The following is a 19072-nucleotide window of genomic DNA, read 5'->3' on the forward strand; positions in this document are numbered from 1 at the left end:
TTGAATGTTTGCAGTCTTCAGTCTTATTCTACTTCTTTCATTATCAACACTTTTAATAGGATCTTTATCACATGGTTTATTAAACTGATGGTTCAGTGGTATTTATACTCAATGGTTTCAGGTCTTTTGAAGAGCACAGTAAACATTGATTTACTGAGATCATCAGGTATTTCACTATTTTCATAAACTTTGTTAATAGTTGTTAACTTGTCTATAGCAAATTCTTCCAAATATTTATACCTTCTACTGCAATTTCACCTGGTCTTGTAACTTTATTGGTTTTCATTCTGTTAATAACTGTTCATACTTCTGACTTAAATAATTTTCAATCAGTCCATATAGGTTTTGATAGGTTTTTTTATTCAAGTCTGTTGTAGGATAAATTTTCATTTTACTCTGTGCATATTTTCTAAACTTGTTCATTATCTTTTTTAGTTTTTATACATCCACTGGTAGTGCATATTTCATTGCCTCTGATGTCTTTGATATTTCCATATGTTATGTCTCATCTTTATGCTTTTGTTTTCACACATTGATCAAATTATTTAATCCATTTTCATTTATACTAAAGTAATATGGGTTTTCTTCCTCCCTTTAATTCAGTTTCATTTATGCATGTGTACTGTGGATTTTCTCTCCCCTTTTGTTCTTCATGAGCTGTACACAGTTTTTTTCCATCAATACCTTCTCTTCCTTTTTCTTAATTTTAATGGAATAACCTCTTTGACTATTTGAACTTGAGCTTTTTAAAAATTTCCCATTTTGACATATCCCTTCATCTGCATATTATTGAAGATGGTTTTCAACTGTATCTATATACCTTTTTTAATCATATCTTTTGTTCATTGTAATTCTATAAATGAATTACTTTTGGCTTTGTAAGCATCTTCAACCTTATCTTGATTGTACATACTACATGGTTTCTTCCAAGATAAGATCCTTAATGAGTTTTTGATTGCTGTACTGTATTTATGAATCTTCTCTTGGTAGTGACATAATAAGTATGGTTTCTAACATTACCTCCAGGATTTTTCCATGTATACCTTCTCAGATGGTGCTTAAGCCATGCACTCATAATTACTTGATACTTTGCAATTTGACAGTGAATCTTTTTCTCTCCCATTTCATTTTTGTCACTGAGTCTTTGCAGTTCAACAGTATTATTCACTCATTCACAACAACTTTTGTATTTAGATTCCCCATCACTTTGACCACTTCTTGAGATTTGCATTGCATTTTCACTTTATCGAGGTTGTCGTAAAAATTATTAATGTCCTCTTTCTCATTTTCAATGTTTGGTGCACATACTTGAATTATTACAATGTTGAAAGGTTTATAGGCATTACTTTATCAAATATTGCAAAATCAACCCAGTTCCCCTTTTGTACCTGTGACCTCCAAGATAAATGTTCTTCATATTTTATAAATAATAGTCCCGACATCTTTTTGATGCATTTCAAAAACCTAGAATGCTAATCTTTAACCTCTTTATCTCATGCTTGACATTGAACAGTTTTCAATTTTGATTTAGAGTCCTCACTTTCCACATTTGCTGCTGTCTTCTGTCAATGGAGAATAGCATGCTGACAGTCAGATGTCATCACTCACCCATGATCTTACTTACCAGGCCTGGTGTGCACCCCACTTTTACTGAGGATGCACTTTAGGCCATTGTGGTTTTTCTTTGATTTGTGAATGACCATATATTATGCCTGTATGTTATTTCTTTCTGCAAATTACAGTGATCGACTAACTTGTCTGTAAGCCATCAATAGTCAACTGTGTGGCAGTAGTAACTGACTGTATTATACAAACAGCTGCTCAATGTATTCCTAAAACCTTGACACGTTTTCCACTACATCTTCATCCATGGTGGAACTCTGTCTGTCATATGGCATGGAAGGCTCAGAAACGAGCCTGGGATACTTTCTGTAGATATCCCACACTCTCGAACCACATTGCTTTCCAGCAGGACAGTGCACATGCTCGATAGGTAAGACATCAAAGCCAGAAGGAATTTTGGATTAAGTTCACAACCAGCATATTCTCTACCACTAGATCCAACGTCATTTGGGACAAGATTCGAAAGGTCAGTGGGCAATATCACTCTGTTCCCCTCTGGATCTTGCTCTCTGGTGGCCAGGAAGTAACTGATACCCAGAGCATTGCCGATACTCTAGGTGAAAGCTTTTTTTCAGGTATCTAGCACTTCTGCTTCTTCTTTCACCTTTCTATCTATCAAAACAAATCACCTTCTTCCTTTCAAGCTGATTATCTCTATGACTGTAATCGTCCCTTTACACTGGTGGAATTCAAACTGGTCTTCCATCGGTCTGGCAGTACATCGGTTGCACCTGATGATATACACTATTAGTTGCTGCACTATCTATCTCTTTCTCTTGCTATCCTTCTGGTTGTTTTTAACCAGATATGGCAGGAGAATGTTTTTCCTGATGCCTGACACCAGGCTATTGTCCTACCTTTCTTTAAGCCTGGGAAGGATCCCAAGATTCCTTCAAATTACTGTCCGATTGCTTTGATAAGCTGTCTCTGTAAGACCTTAGAGAGGATGGTTAATGCTCATCTTATTTGGTTCCTCGAATCAAACAACCTCCTCTCAATCACCCAGTGTGGGTTCCGATGACAGTGTTCCACCTGATTCGACTTGAAATGTCAATCAGAGAAGCCATTCTCAAATGACAACATCTTATATCAACATTCTTTGACATTGAGAAGGCTTATGATACAACATGGAGGTATGGCATTTTGCGATACCTCCATATATATGGGTTATGTGGCCATTGGCCCATTTTTTATTTAAAATTTTTTAATGGACAGGAGAATCTAAGTTATTATGGGTTTGACACTTTCCCGTTCTTTTCTACAGGAATTTGGAATCTCTCATGGCTGTGTTCTGAGTGTCAGTATAAAAATTAATGCCATCACTGAACAACTCCCTCTCACTGTTGCAAATAGGCTCTATGTTCATAATTTTCACGTTTCATGTCAGTCATTGAACATGAGGTATATTGAGTGGCAGCTACAGAATGCCCTCAATTGTTTATTGAAGTGGACCACAGCAAATGGCTGTTTTAACTTCTCTCTCTCTAAAACCATTTGCATGCACTTTTGCCACCAATGGGATATTCACCCTGATCCTGAACTCCGTATTGGTGAAGTTTTGCTGCGTGTGGTCTCCTAGACAAAGTTCTTGGGGCTTATGTTTGACTGTAAGCTACCCTTTATACCACACATCAAGCAGCTATGGGTCAAATGTACAAGAGTACTGAACATCCTCCGTGTCCTCTCTTCCAAAACTTGGGGAGCAGATCAACGTTCTATGCTAAAGATATATCGTGCTCTTATTCAATCAAAACTTGACTATGGATCACTGTTCTATGGCTCTGCCAAACCATCATCCTTAAAGATACTAGACCCTATTCATTATCAAGGACTTTGGCTTTCTTCACTTCCCCAGTTCAGAGCTTATACATAGTCTCATGAACCTTCTTTGCACCTCTGCTGTTTGCAACTGTCTTTACTATATGCTTCAAACTTTGTTTCTTACCAAAGCATCCCACCTGGGGTTGTGTTTTCTTTCCTCAATAAACCATGCTTTTTCAGACCAGACAGTCTGCCATTGCTCCTTTTGGTCTTTGCAGTTAGATAAACTTGGTCTGTCCTTGGATAACATTGCTGTATCCACAGGTCAGCCCATCCCACCATGGATTCTTACAGTCCCCAATTGTGACCTGTCTTTAACTCATCTGAGAAAAGTAGACACTCCTGATTGGAAATATGTCTGCTATTTGCTGAACATATTTTGAACCATCCTTCCATTTCTATTTGTCAAGTTTTTTGTTTGAATATAGATGACATTAAGGATTTGACTCATATCATCCTGTGTCTCTTTCGTTACAGGAAATGTTTCCAAAACATGTTGATGCAGTCACCTTTTGACAGTTTTCTTTGTATAGAAATTACAGATTGTGTGATGGATGAGTGCATGGAGGAGTAGCACTGCTGGTCAATCAGCACGTGCCCTTTCTGTCTTTCCCACTCGATTCACCCTTGGAGGCCATTAACCATCCATGTTTCCTTGGTTGTGCCATCAGTGTTTGTTCTCTCTATCTTCTGGAGAGATCTATGATCAATCAAACTTTGATGCTCTCATTGAACAGTTTTCATCCTCCTTTTAAATCCTGGAGGATTTTAATGGGCATAATTCCTTCTGAAGTGGTGCTGATATTGATGAGAGGAGTTTTTCTGTAGCATGTATGCTCTCACTTTTCTCTCTTCATTACTGGATTTTATACTTATTTTCATGCACTTAGTCAGTTTTTTACTGCTATTGATCTCTCTGTCTGCTCCCCTTCACTTTACTGTTACTTTTCTTGAAAGGTTGACAGTGACCCATAGAGCAGTGATCATTTTCCTATCATTTTGAGAGAAACTGGCTATAGTTAATACCATGTGACCAAAGTGCCTTGATGGAAGCTGGACTAGGCCAACTGGCCCTCTTTCATCTTGGAATTTGATCCTGCTTTTCTTTGTGAGCCTTTGATAGACAACTGTGTGGCAGCAGTGACTTACTGTATTGTTTAGGCAGCTGTTCAATATATTCCTAAACCCTCAACACATTTTCCACAGTATCCTCATTTGTAGTGGGATTCTGCCTGTCTCATGGCATGGAAGGCTCAATAACAGGCCTGGAACACCTTTAGTAGGTAACCCACACTTTTAAACAGCATTGCTTTACAGTGGGCCCATGCACATGCTTAGCAGGTAAGACATCAAAACCTGAAGGAATCTTGGATTAAATAGACAACTAGTTTTCCTTCTACCACCAGTTCTGAAGTCATATGGGACAAGATTTGGAAGGTCAGTGGGCACTATACTTCTGCCCTTTTCTGTCACGTTCTCCAATGGCCAAGAAGTTGCTGATGCTCAGAGCATTGCTTATACTTCAGTGAAAGCATTTCTCATGCATCTAGCACTTTTTCTTTATCCCTCATCTTCTTAGCCATGAAGACTTGGGCAGAGTGATCGCCTCTTTCTTTTCAGGATGATCATCTCTATGACTATAATCATCCCTTTACACTGGGGAACTTCGAGCTTGCTCTTCATCAGTCTGGAAGTACATCAAGCAGACCTGATGTTATTCACTAGGAAATGCTGCACCATCTCTCTCCTGCCTCTCTTACTATTCTTGTGATTTGTTTAAATTGAATCTGGCAGGGGAATGTTTTTCCTGATGCTTATCACCAGGCTATTGTCCTCCCTTTTACTAAGACTGAAAAGGATCCCAGAGTTCTTTCAAACTATCTTCAAATTGCTTTGATAAGTTGTCTCTGTAAGAACTTGGAAAGGATGGTTAATGCTTGTCTTTTTTGGTTTCTCAATTAAACAACCTCCTCTTGCTTACTGAGTCTCATGAGCCTCACCTACACCATTTGCAATTGTCTCCACTGTACACAAAAAATATGTAATTTTCACTTAAAGCCTACTCAATTTTGTGAAGGTACACATACTGCACCAAAATTTGTACACCCTTGTGCAAATTAATTGAAACAAAACAAAAAATTACGATTTTTTCAATTTTTTGTGTTTTATATTTGAGAATCCAAAAATTACGAATTAATACATGATATGACTGCCTTTATTTTTCAGAGATCATTAATTCGCGTTGTCATCGAGCCCACGAGTTGACTGCAATCTATACTAATTTTTGGATCACAGTACCACACCTTAATTATGGCCTCAATTAGATTATCTTTCATAGTACAGTCTTTTTCCCAAAGTCTTTCTTTATAAATTGCCCAAAGATTTTCAATAGGATTTAAGTCCAGAGAGTTTCCAGACCAGTCCAGCACCTTTATTTGCATTGTAGTCATAAAATTCTTCACAAGTTTTGATATGTGGCATGGAGCCAGATCTTGCTGAAAAATGCCAGATCCATCTGGAAATCTCTTTTTCAATTGTGGTCCTTGCATTATACCTTCTATGATATGTAAGCCTCTGATGCCATAGTAGCTGAAAAAGCCCCAAAACATTTTCTTCAGGGAATGTTTTACAAACTGATTGATGTGAGATTCTCGAAGTTTCTCACCTGTAGATCTGTGAACATTTAGACTTCTTTGACCCTGTACGAAGAAATGAGTCTCATCACTGAATAACACCTTCCTCCATTGTTCTTGCATCCAGTTCTTGTACTTCAGACCCCATTGATACCGTTTTTTCTTCATTGAGTTGGTAAGAAGTTTTTTTGACTAGTCTCGTTGCCCTTCTAACGCAATTTTGAATGACGTAATATTCCTCAAAATTTCGTCATGTATCCCAAAAATAGATCGACCGTACTGCAAAACACAGCTAATGATGCCGTGTGTGTGAAAATATGACTATTAAAGGAAATCAGCGGGTCCAGTGAGCCTACAGTGGCCACCATGCTGAAAATATTGTAAAATGACCATTTGTTTCAATTAATTTGCACAAGGGTGTAGTATAAACACTTGTGTTTAAATGTGTACACACTTGTCCATATTGCACTGAGCCCATTGTGAAAAGGTTAAGCTCAGAATTTAATTTTCATATACGTGCTTAATATTTATCACTAATGGTTAATGGTGAGATTCATTATGTCTACTTTAGAAATAATTTTTTTAAGAAATGGACTGTATTTCTAAATGTTAATTTTAGAACCTGTAATTAAATAAGCCTGTGTATATTTAAATCCCAAAATTTTTTCTAGTGTACTGACAAAGTTTCTCTCATTATTTTAAATGAATTTCAATATAGCATTCAAATGATAATTCCATTTAAATTTTGAATAAACTAATGAAATATTTATATAGTAACATCCAGTAAATTTTTGACATCCAACATTCATTTATATACTGAAAATGATTTTTTTTCTTACAGATTTGTTGAGTTGTAGCTTCTAGAAATGTAGAAATATGTTTTTGTTTTCTACAGGTTTTCCAAAATGTCAACTGATGCTCAGCAAGCTTGCCAAAAGATTGAAAATGATTTAAAAACACTGCTTTTGACTACAGATTCTCAGAAGAATTCATCAAGCATAAAATTAGATACAAATGCAACTAGTGTAAATGAAAAACAAGTCAAAATTGGAAAGAACTCAATGATGTTATCAAGTGCAACCTTTCAGTGTAATCAAGAGGAAATCAATTATCTAGATAGAAGGGAAATACAGGGTAGAAAGAGAGGCAGATCAAGAAGGGGTAAAAATAAAAGTAGCCAGAACAAGCCCATGTCTAAAGACGAAGGAGAAAGTACTGCTAGTACACATAGCATTCAAGTACAACAGTCTGTTGATCTTCCCATGTCGACTATACAAAACATTTCATCACAGTTGATATTACAAAATAAAACCAGTGATAGTTTAATGGTTGTAAATAAAATTGACCAGAAAAATCCTGTAGCTAGAGGATCAAGCATGTGTTCTTCAGATGGTTCAACTGAGATAGTCCATAGCCCTCAGCCAAATTTATCTGAAAACAATTCACAGTTTAGTGAAAAAACCTTTACTGATGGTCTGGATTTGAACTTTCAAACAAGAAATGAGAAACAAAGCAGGAAAAAATGGGAAAGAAAGACTAAACAAAAATCTGGTTGTGTTCCTGAGGATTATTTATTTCAGGGGGTTTTTGCTGATCAGATAGTTTATCAATATAATGAAGATTATGGCAAATTGCTTCCAGAAGCCATACAATCTGATAAAATGGATGTTAGGAAGGAAAAATATGAGAAAAATAAAAACAAAAGAAAGAAACAACAGAAGAAAAAACATAAAAATAATACAAATAACAGTGAGAGTGGACATAAGGAAGACCAAAGTAAAAGCAAGTGTGAAACATCTAAATCAACAGAAGATACAAAAAGTTTAAGTAAACCTGACTCAGAACAAACAGTAAATTCAGGAGATTCCAAAAAATCATCAGATGGTGAGAAAGTATTAATAAAATCACATGCATATATAAACAGATGTTGCACACTTGTTCAAAATTAATTAAATTATTATATATTTATTCAAGTGTAAGAACTAATATGAATTATTGAGATAGAATTTAAATTTAAAATAGCAAATACGTTTAATTGCACATGTACACGACTTGCCTACATATTCTTTTATAATGCTGCCTTTTATTATGCAAAGAGGTTTTTTTGCAAATAGCATCTTGAAAGTGTAATTATATTAATGCAATATTTTTGTCTTTTGAATTGAATAGATAAATTAACAAATTCATTTGTATATTCTGGCTTAGAAATTTGTATGCCACCAGCTTTGTGAAAACTCCTATCTACTTTCATGTGTATTAACTTGATTTTTTGCTATTACATGATGATGTATCTTGCAGCAAAACCTACCACCAGTAGAAGTACAATACACTTCCATGGGCAAATTCTCTCGACATTTGCACATGAAAACCTTCATTCTTTTCCTTGGCACAGTCACATTCAATATGTTTTGAGTTTGCTGAAATTTGCAATTTTTTTTTCTTGAGTATCAAATTTCATTTTGATTCAGTTTAACATAGTTTCATTTCACAGATCCATGTGAGCTCTATCTTTGCTAATGTGAATGATGAGGTTTTTCACACAGAATAATTTATTGTCATTTCTGCTGATGTTCTGTTTCTTTGGAAGATGTGATGGCCATCTTGCACTGTAGATAAGGTCCTTATTTTGCCAGGATCCTTTGCTGTTATCTCTTCCACTGACCGTTTTTTTTTGTTTTTTTTTTGGGGGGGGGGTAGTGCTGATTATGGAGAGTATGGTTTCCAGCCCTTTTTCCACCCAATTTCTTAAGAATATTTCTATACCTAATGAACATTTTTTTTTACTTTTCCTGTTCACCTCATGTAAAGCTTCTGCCCATTGTTTCCTTTCTTCTCTCTGACCATTTCTGTACTGGGAATTTCCTTTTAGTTCATCTTCACATTTAGTGTTTTATCACTTTTTTTGTCATACCTGGTAACATGTAGAAATTATTGTTTAGATATAGATTATTACTCGTTAACACATAACTCATAAATTTAATGTTTGGAGATAATTTATTACTCCTTTACATGTCCACATACAATATAATGCTTAGATCTAGTTCAGTACTTTTTAACTTGCCTCATAGAGGATTGTTTAATTGTATTTCATCACTTTTCATGTGTACACACAAGTTAGTTACTCTAATGTTTTGTTCTGGTTGATTGCTCTTTAACATGTCAATGTAGAAGGTAATTCTTAAATCTAGTTCATTTATTCTTCAGAGGTACATATGGAAAATATTGCTTAGTGTAGTTCATCACTTCTTAAAGTGTACACACAAGTTAGATAATTTTAATGTGTAACACCTAGATGCTAATGTTTTGTTCTGGTTGACTACACCTCACCATATTGAGATAAAGATAACACTTAAATCTGGGTTTTTTTCCTTCACATGTACACAATAAAATTATTGCTTAGTCTTAGGTAATTATTTCTTTCCATGTAATCACAGATAGTAATGTTTAGTTCTAATACTTTTTCCTTAACATGTCTACATAAAGATAATCTTTAATTGTAGGCAATTACTCTTTTTCATGTACTACTTAGAATATGATGTTTGATTGTGCTTCATTACTCTTTTCTCTACACTGTTGATGTTTAGACATAGTTAATGTATGAACTCAGATGGTAACGTTTAGATTAGTTACATACTTCATATGCCACACAGAACCAAAGATCATTTATTTGCTTGAGATGACGAAATGTTTAGTATTTTTTACCAGACATATAATTAGGCTGCTCAAAACAGTCTTAAGGTTCCACAATGGTAAAATAAAGCAGTGTGGCCAGTGAACTCTTGGATGGTGGGTTTGACAACTGAGTGTAAAAAAATGATTTAATCCTCGTGTTATTTTTCAGCACTTACATGGCTTCAAATGAAATGTTATGATAATATGTATTATAATACCAATATTTTATGGTTAAATCAACTAGTACAAGCAATGTAACTTTAAAATTGCATGTTTTTAGTTATTTTTTTTTGTCATTTATTCTTTGGTCTTCTTTCATATATATCTCAGTTTTCTTCAAAATCTATACAACATAGTAGATATATATCTGTAAAGATATTCATATGAATATTTATACATTTAAATGTTTACTCTGCTTAACTTCATATATTATTAATAAGCAACAACCTCAGTACAAGGATTTAAGTAAAAACAGTTAGACAACCATGAATGGTGATAACTCCTAAAGATTACAGATTAATTAAACTGAAAAGATTTTAGAGGTTTATTATTGGCTTCTTATCAGTTTCAATAGTTTTGTTTGATATTATTGTCAAATACAAAAATACAGTGTACATGCTCTTAACACTTTTACAATGGGCTGTGGATTAAAGGCCATGTCATCAGCTTATTTAAATTATAGAATGCAATTCAAATTTTAGTATTATATGAGTTGTTTTTTTAATTTAAAAGTAAATATTAAATGTTTTTGATATTTTAAAAAAATGTTATTAATATTTTAATTTCTTATAAAAATCATATATTGATTTTTATTAATATGCAGCCAAGACAGGGAAGACTAAAGGTAATTTCTGTGTTAGTGGTTATATGAGTGCACATGCACTCTGACAATTCAAGTTATGGAATATTAGCTAGATGTGACTGCAAGGTCAATATAAAAAAAATTATAAATATATTCACAAATATTCAAGGTTATTCAAGTGACAGACCCCACGTAGAGTATAGAAAATAACAAAATATAGTCTTATTGAAAACAAACCTTTGAAATGTATTTAAAAGGTTTTAAAGATTACACAAATAATATTTGATATTTTTGAGACAAAGAATATTTTTTTAATCATAATATGAAATCACTTTGCATTCAGACTATTAACAAATCTTTAGAAAAAAATATTTCATCAAAACTGATTTTTGTGTACAAAAAGCTTGTAATCTCTACTAAAAGTCTTAGTCTTATCAAATTTTGTGAAGATACACATGGTGTATCAAATGTTATAGTGCAAATATTTAACATGCAGATGTGTAGAGAAATTTGTGTAATTTATACAGAGCCTGTTACTAAAGAGTTAAGGGATTAAATGTTTTAGATAAAGATAGCACATCAGCATGAATTATAAATACTTGCAAATATAGTATGTTGGTTCTAAATACCAGTTAAAATACTTTATTTATAATTAATGCATGAATACAGTCTGCCTTGTATATAATTGCATGTGTTATGATTGATGCTTTTGTCACTACATTAATCTCATACTCTTGCTGCATACTGTGCTTAGTCCATTTCTTTGTGTATGTGTGATTTTAGCTTTTTTACATAGTTTTTATGGGCAGGCTCAAACTTGATATCTTTGTTGGTATTTTGTAAAGGAAATTGTTTCTGTACTTAATTGATGGAGTATTTATTGACAGGCCACTTATTTTTTTTTTCCTTTTGACAAAGACATTACTCAATCAGTTTAGGTTACTGTTAAGTCTAATTCAAAACTGTTCAGCTTTTTTCTTGTGATATCTGGTTTTACTTATTTTTATGGTTATACCATTCTGGTTTACTTGTCCAAATTGAAAAGTTATTATTCTAAAACATACTTACCATGCACTGACATTATAGCTCTTTTTGGACATTGACTTTGCATATCTAAGCATGCGTCTCACATGCTCCAGTCTCTTATACCCCCACTTAAATGCTTGTGGCAAAATTTAACTTTCATATATCTCCACTCTCATCAGTGCTTTCACTATCCTGGTACTGTGTATAAGGACCTCACTTAGTTAATGTAATCACTTTTTTCACAGTTTTTGTCATATTGTTTTTTTGTTTTGTTTTTTGGTTACACTGAATTCCAACTTAGTTTGTATGATTATTTTTAACCAGTCACATTTTTTGTAGTTGTTTCATCCTTACTCTTGCTCCACGATGTTTCTTCCCTCCATTTCCCCAAATTGTTGGCAGCCTGCCAATGATTTCTACTTCAATTTATGATCAAACGGATTCTTCTTACTTCTATCTTGGTCAGGTGGGCTGCTTTTGTTTCTTCAGTAGATATACATGGAGGGAAGTAATTTGTCTACCAGCTGTAGCCTCTGTGTTTTACATGTGGCTTCTTTCTCTCATCACTTGATGTTCAAGTGGATCTCAGAAGTATTTGTATTCTCTGAATTAACATCACCTATTGGCTTTTTTGTTCTTTTTTACTTTAGACCTTTTATTCAAGGAGCTGAATAGTTTCAGGGCCCTTCCATTCTGTCACTGACATCAATGCCATCCATATCTGCTTCAATGAGGATCAGAGTGAGGTTACCACTATTGATGGCCATGTAATAATTCTTCAACTGCAGATCCATGTTTACTTCAGGTTCTGATATTGAAATTGGTCTTGTGATTGAATTCTTCACCTCTCTGATTTTGCTACCCTGTGGTTTTTCTTCCCCCATCTGAACAGTGGGGTTTGAATTTTCATTTCATTGTTATTAGAGTTACTGATCTTGAGATTTGATGGTGAAATCCAATTCCCTTCTTCTGGGATGTTCTTCATGTTTATTTGTTATGCCTGGGACAAGGGGAGGTTGGTGGAATCATTGTTTTGATTTCAATGCATTCTTTGATCCTCTCAAGTCCATAGTAGGGTCCTTTCTCACTATGCATTGGCATTCTTAACCAGGTTGGTGAATGTCCAGCTTTGAGGTTACTGAAGTATTTCTCCATATTCTGAGAGTTTTATTTTGCCATTCAGTATGATTTGTGCATGGGGATCATGTTCAATAGTTCAGGGATCTCGTTTTTGGTCTAGCATGAGCACTATACATCTTCTGCTGGGTTGTACAAGCATATATCATGTTAAGCTTGGCTCAGCCACATGAAGAAGAAAGGCAGGTACTGTCTTTTTGGGTTTGTGAGCTTCCCTCTAATCTCTGAAATTTTTGGATGAAAAGTCATGCTATCCTTTCAGTAGTCTCACTGCAACTAATGGATTTGGAACTTTAATCCATTGGATCTTCCAGGCTTTTATCAAAAGCAGCATCTTTGTTTTTGAAAGGTAGCTGGCATGTATTAACCCTACCATTAGTGTGTGTGTGTGTGTTTATTTACTTATGTGTGTCTGCATGTCTTCTGCCCCTCTGTCCCAAATTTATCTCTTCACAGATACTTCCCTTCAGGCATGAGGTGTGTCAGGTAATTCAGGGTATATGAATGGAGGACAAATCTTTATTCTACATCAGTAACTTGGAATTTTTGCTAGCAATAGTGCTATGTTTAGATCTCTTGGAGGGAAATATCCTCATGAGATATTTCATCAGCACCACAGTAGACTTTCAACTTTATTGTCATGAAAACGTGATATTGAGACTGTTTCTGAACTTTGGTTATTTTCTCTACAGGGCTTATTCCACTCAAAATAACCTCATGGTTTTCCTTTTTACTGGAGTGATAAATTTCTTAGCATGTTAGTCTCAGCTATCATTTTCTTCTGATCAAATGGATTCTCCACTGTGTAGTTTTCCAATAGATATACTTGCAGTCTGGACTTTCAAGGATCATTTTTGGCCACTCTTTGATTCTCAGCTACAAGCTTTGGAACCTCCAGTTCCTCATTTTTCAGGTGTGGGTGGTAAATGTTTTCATTCCTGATTAAATGAGATTCCTCTTCTGTGCTTTTTCCACAATTCCTCTGCTACTCAAAAATCTAGCTGTGTGTTTTGATCCTCTACTTGTTAGTTGTTGCTAGACCCAGATTGGCTAGTCAAACAATGGTTTCATCTTCTACAGTATCTTCAAGTGAGTTCACCTCTGCATTTTTCTTTTTGGCTGTCTTTCTTGAGACATCATCAGTCCCACATTATACACCAAGACCTTTCCAAGGTCATTGGAATTTAACATTTAAAGTTGCCTGGGGTGTAGCTTACAAGAAGTTTGTACTCACTTTATCAAATGTGTTCATGTTTAGTCATTTTCATTTGAGTCTAGCTTTGTCTGCTATTCAGCATTCTTCCCAAATGGCCTTTTCAATTAGTTACCAAGATATTAAGGCAGTATTACATGTTTTTGTAACTGTTCAAGCCTTTAGCCTAATGTACCATGTATCACTCTCCTATTAATGGGTGTTTTTGTCTGTGGACATAAGGATAATTTAGGGTTGTTGGTGTATTTGTAGGGTTCTTTCTTTCCTTAGGTCCTAGAATAAATACCCTGGTAGGTCCTTTCTTTCTATGTCTCTAGCAACTGGAAAGGGGGATACATCCCTTTTCACTTTTTTTTTTTTTTTTTTTTTGCCATCGGGTCATTCCTTGTCAAATTATCCAGGGGGCTGCAGGTGACCACACAGAATGCCTTGAAAAAAATACACATGTGCTTATCTACCCATATAAGGAAACATTACCAAACATTAGATCGATATCTCTAATAGTTTCTGATTTACAGCCCTGTAAATTTTTTTTTTGGCAAATTCATTTTCAGGCAACTTTGGCTGCTTAAAGCTGCAAGAGTAATGGTGGTAGAAGACTGAAATTTGCTACACTCACTGAATTAATCTCACAGAATTAAAAAATGGTCTCAAACCAAGTTTATCTCTCTTAGGATTTGCATAGTGAGGCAGTAAAATCACCTGAAACCCAAAATCATAAAAAACATTGCTTTATGTAATAAGCCATAGCTCTAAGACTTAATACGATACAAAGCTGAATTTTGTTTTCTAATTTCCTATAATATATCAGCTGATAAATCAGCAATTCTTGTAATTAAAAGTCTATTAGATCTCCTGTAAAAAAATTTAGTTGCATGCAACTTTTTATGATTTAGCTAAAAATAGCCCTACTTCAGGCCACAGTTTGACCATGTCACCAGTTATTCAGCCTTTTCAGATTTTTACCATATATTCTTACATCTCTGAATATGATCTACAAAAAAAATTCAAAATGGTGTTCAACCTACTTTTTGAATTATAATTGTTTAAAGTATGCTCTGACCATACGTTTTTTATTTTTAAAAAAATCAATTCAGATGTGTTACTGTGTGCAAATATATCCATACAATTTTGAAATAATTTATGAATCCCATTGAAATACTCTGAACATGATCTTCAAAAAAAATCAAGGTTGTGAAGAATAATAAATTATCAAATTTTAAGTGTCTCAGATATGTACCATTGAGCAAAGGACCACATTCAAGGCATTCAGTTCTTTCATGTCAATCAGGAATCAGTCCTGCAGAATTGTGTAAAGTTTGATCTACTTGAGCACTATGAAAACTGCAAAACTGTTGCAGGTATTAGGTCACATCATAGCTTTATTCCCCACTCTACCAACATATTCTATATGAGAAGGCTATCAGATGATGATGTGTACACAGTTGTAACTGTTGGTAGTAGCAGTGAAAGTGATGCTGCAGCAGCTCAAATAGGGTCTAATGAGAGCAATGACAATTATCAGCCAGGGAAATATGTGGCATGCATATACGATCATGAATGGTTGTGTGAAACATAAAAGATAGATCAGATGAACATTCCAATGTGTTGGTGTCTTTGGTGAAGAAATCAAGAAATGAACTGTTCTCATGACCTGCAAGGTCATGTAAAGATGAAAGCTGGATTCTTTTCCAACATATTCTTTGTCAGATAAATGCACTTACCTTGCAAGGCAGTAGTGCTTGCCACTATGTTCTAAGTCAAAGTGATCTCAACATAATCAAACTCAAATTTCAGAAATTTATTAAATAAGTCTGTACAAAGCAATGTTTATTTGATGTTGTTAAGGCTAATTTATTGCCAAAGCAGTTTTTGAAACATTTCACTGTCACGATTATTGCAGTTTGGTGTCACTATAATCTTTCTCAGTTATTGCCACAGTTAGCACTGTGCTTTTTGTGTCTGATTTGCCTTTGTATTTATTATATTATGAATCTTAAACTCAGCCATATCTGCATAACTGTAATGCATACACAATATATTTGCATTGCCATATGGTCTAACTAGTTATGCCAATAAACTTGTTCAGAAATGAATTAATTCTTTCTTGTTTCTTACAACTTCATTATTTAACATTTCAAAGGCTGGTTAGGGATTCATAAAATTCTGATGGGTATTTTTCAAAATTGTATGGATATATTTGCACACAGTAACACATCTGAATTGATTTTTTTAATTAAATAAAAAACGTATGGTCAGAGCATACTTTAAACAATTATAATTCAAAAGTAGGTTGAACACCATTTTGAACTTTTTTGTAGATCATATTCAGAGATGTAAGAATATATGGTAAAATCTGAAAAGGCTGAATAACTGGTGACATGGTCAAACTGTGGCCTGAAGTAGGGCTATTTTAACCAAATCATAAAAAGTTGCATGCAACTAAATTTTTTTTACAGGAGATCTAATATACTTTTAATTAGAACAATTGCTGATTTATCAACTGATATGTTATAGGAAATTAGAAAACACAATTCAGCTTTGTATCATATTAAGTCTTAGAGCTATGGCTTATTACATAAAGCAATGTTTTTTACGATTTTGGGTTTTCAGGTGATTTTACTGCCTCACTATGCAAATTCTAAGAGAGATAAACTTGGTTCAAGGCCATTTTTGACTTCTGTGGTATTAATTCAGTGAGTGTAGCAAATTTCAGCCTTCTACCACCATTACTCTTGCAGCTTTGAGCAGCCAAAGTTGCCCGAAAATGAATCTGCCAAAAATAAAAAAATTAGCTGAACTTTACAGGGCTGCAAATCAGAAACTATTAGAGATATCGATCTAATTTTTGGCAGTGTTTCATTGTATGGATAGTTGAGCACATGAATTTTTTCAAGGCATTCTGAGGGGGTCACCTGGAAAATTTTCCAAAATCTGGATGATTTAGCATGGAATGACCCCATCTGTTTCTCACCTCTGCAATCAGTTCTTATCTGATCAATTGCTTTGGCCTGTCAGGTGTGGAAGTGCTATGTGACTATTTATTTCCTTTCATGGTGATATCCTTGACTTTGTATTCATTGAGATTCTTCAGTTTTCCAAGATTTTATTTTCCTAATTCCTCAGAGATGAGTTTACAAATATTCCATTTTACATATTCTGATCTTTATAGATGAGGATCTTCTGAGTTTTTTCTCATCAGATTCTGCAGATTTATATATTTTGCTGCCCATTTAATTTGTCTAGTGTTGGACATTTTACAGGCTGGTATTTGGACTTTCCTGATACTTTTCTTCTACATTCTTTACATGATTTGGCAGTTTTCTTCTTGGAGATTTCCACTACTTGCAGGGCTGTTTTAACATCTGCTACATTTATAAGGAGGAGGGGATAATTTTGTCAACATTTTGTCTCTTTTTCAGAATTCCTTATATCTTGCTTTCACTTAATTCTGCTCTGTGGCAAGTGTTGCCCAGATGGATGTACTTTTATCAATCCAGTTATGCATTATCAACCAGTTTGATTATTCTTCCAAATTGTTGTAACAGGCTCTTCAGAAATGAGGTGTTCCATAAGACAATCTTGATGCTACCAGATGCTATTACCATACTATCGTGGACTGTCATAAGTAAAGTCAAAGAGGATTCTGCCTAACCATGCTAAACATTGGAATTAATAAACTGGGGGTAGTTAACTTTTAGAAATTTAGAGAACTTGGTTCACCTATTGCACTGTTCCTCAGAACTGTCTAATACACATTACCCCACAGATTCTACTAGTGGAGCTAGAGAGTCTTAACACATCCAGTTTCCAGTGAACAGAGGCTTTTCCTCTAGTATGTGTTCCTGCACCTTTGAGAATAGGGCAAAGTTGGTGGCTTTCCTACTTGGGTCCCCAGAAGTTTGTAGGTCTCCTCATAATACTGGTTCAAATTTGACCCTATGCTATCTGGTCATGGTGTACATGACCATTCTCTTTGACCAGTGTCAGTTTAGTATATTGTTCATGTTGAGCACAGTATTCCACATCCTCTGCATAATTCCAGGGGCAGTTGGATGCTCCTTGCCCAGTTTGTTGAAGAGGGAGGATAAATGTGCATAATTCCAGGCTGGATGAGTTCTGTTTCTTTGGTTAATTAAGTCATACACTACCTTGTCATTCAGAGCCTGTGGTGTTGCCTTTTGGATTTCTTCAGGTGGAGAAGAAAGTTTGTTCACTTCCATGCTGCCTACTTTCTTGTTGTGATTCTGGTGGTTTTGAAAGCATTAGTCTGTGGTTTCAAGTTAGGATCCGATCAAATGTATATCTACATATAACATTGCAATTAATAACCCTAGGAACCAACATGGGATATAGAAACCAAGACCTCTTAATTTCTGCCCCAAGTTGTGGAACCTTGGCTTTCTGGGTGGGGTTAGTTTATAATGATCACTCTTGCTATTCCACCTTTGATACATGAACTATGTTCTATATAAGGAATGTATCTGTTAGGGATATAGTGAGCTTATCCTACCTGTGACACTGTTGTTTTTGTACATCCCATTCTATGCAGATGCTTTCTGTATGGATAATGCCTGTAGCAATCCCTCCACCTTCTCATTGTGGTATTCTGGCTATAGTGTAAGTGTAAATATGTTTGGAAACTTAACATTTTCTGAAATTGAAAATGTATTTCTAATAATGCTTACCTCCATGGATATTCTCCTGCCCTTCCTTCCCAGTAAGAGCCAGTGTTAGTGACCAGGATGGTGTAAGTCTTGAAAAAGTGATTATATTATATATAAAGGTGCTTATATACAGTACCAAGTTAGAGGGTGCATTGATGAAGTTTGAGAGATTTGCAAAATGGATATTTCCAAGAGCATTTAAGTAAGGTATAAATGACTGGAGTATGCAAGATCAATGCTTAGATAAGCATAGCTAGTATTAAAGAATAACTGTAGTATCATTGAAGGTAAGAATAATTGGAAATACATTTTCAGTTTAGGAAAATGTAAACATTTTGATGTTGCATTTTTTATCTCATTTGTCATATATCTGTATTAATATTGATAGAGTTAAGTAAATTAATGTAAAATCAAAAAGAACTGCCTTAAAACAGCAAATCCAAACCTCTGACTAATTATATTACTTTGTTATAACCAA

General features: G+C 34.6%; 1 protein-coding gene across 3 annotated transcripts in view; it reads left to right on the forward strand.

Moving 5' to 3' along the window:
* The window catches only part of LOC143224752 (terminal uridylyltransferase 7-like), a 151415-nt gene that overhangs the window by 5265 nt on the left and 127078 nt on the right, over positions 1 to 19072 (forward strand). For all 3 annotated transcript variants that reach the window (XR_013013431.1, XR_013013432.1, XM_076453026.1), the window contains exon 2: positions 6973 to 7961. Coding sequence is in view for 1 of the 3 variants with exons in the window: in XM_076453026.1 (XP_076309141.1) it covers positions 6983 to 7961 (979 nt within the window). In the remaining 2 variants the exon portion in view is untranslated. The remainder of the gene's footprint in view (positions 1 to 6972; positions 7962 to 19072) is intronic.

Source organism: Tachypleus tridentatus, chromosome 1 (assembly GCF_004210375.1).
Source record: "Tachypleus tridentatus isolate NWPU-2018 chromosome 1, ASM421037v1, whole genome shotgun sequence".
Taxonomy (NCBI): domain Eukaryota; kingdom Metazoa; phylum Arthropoda; class Merostomata; order Xiphosura; family Limulidae; genus Tachypleus; species Tachypleus tridentatus.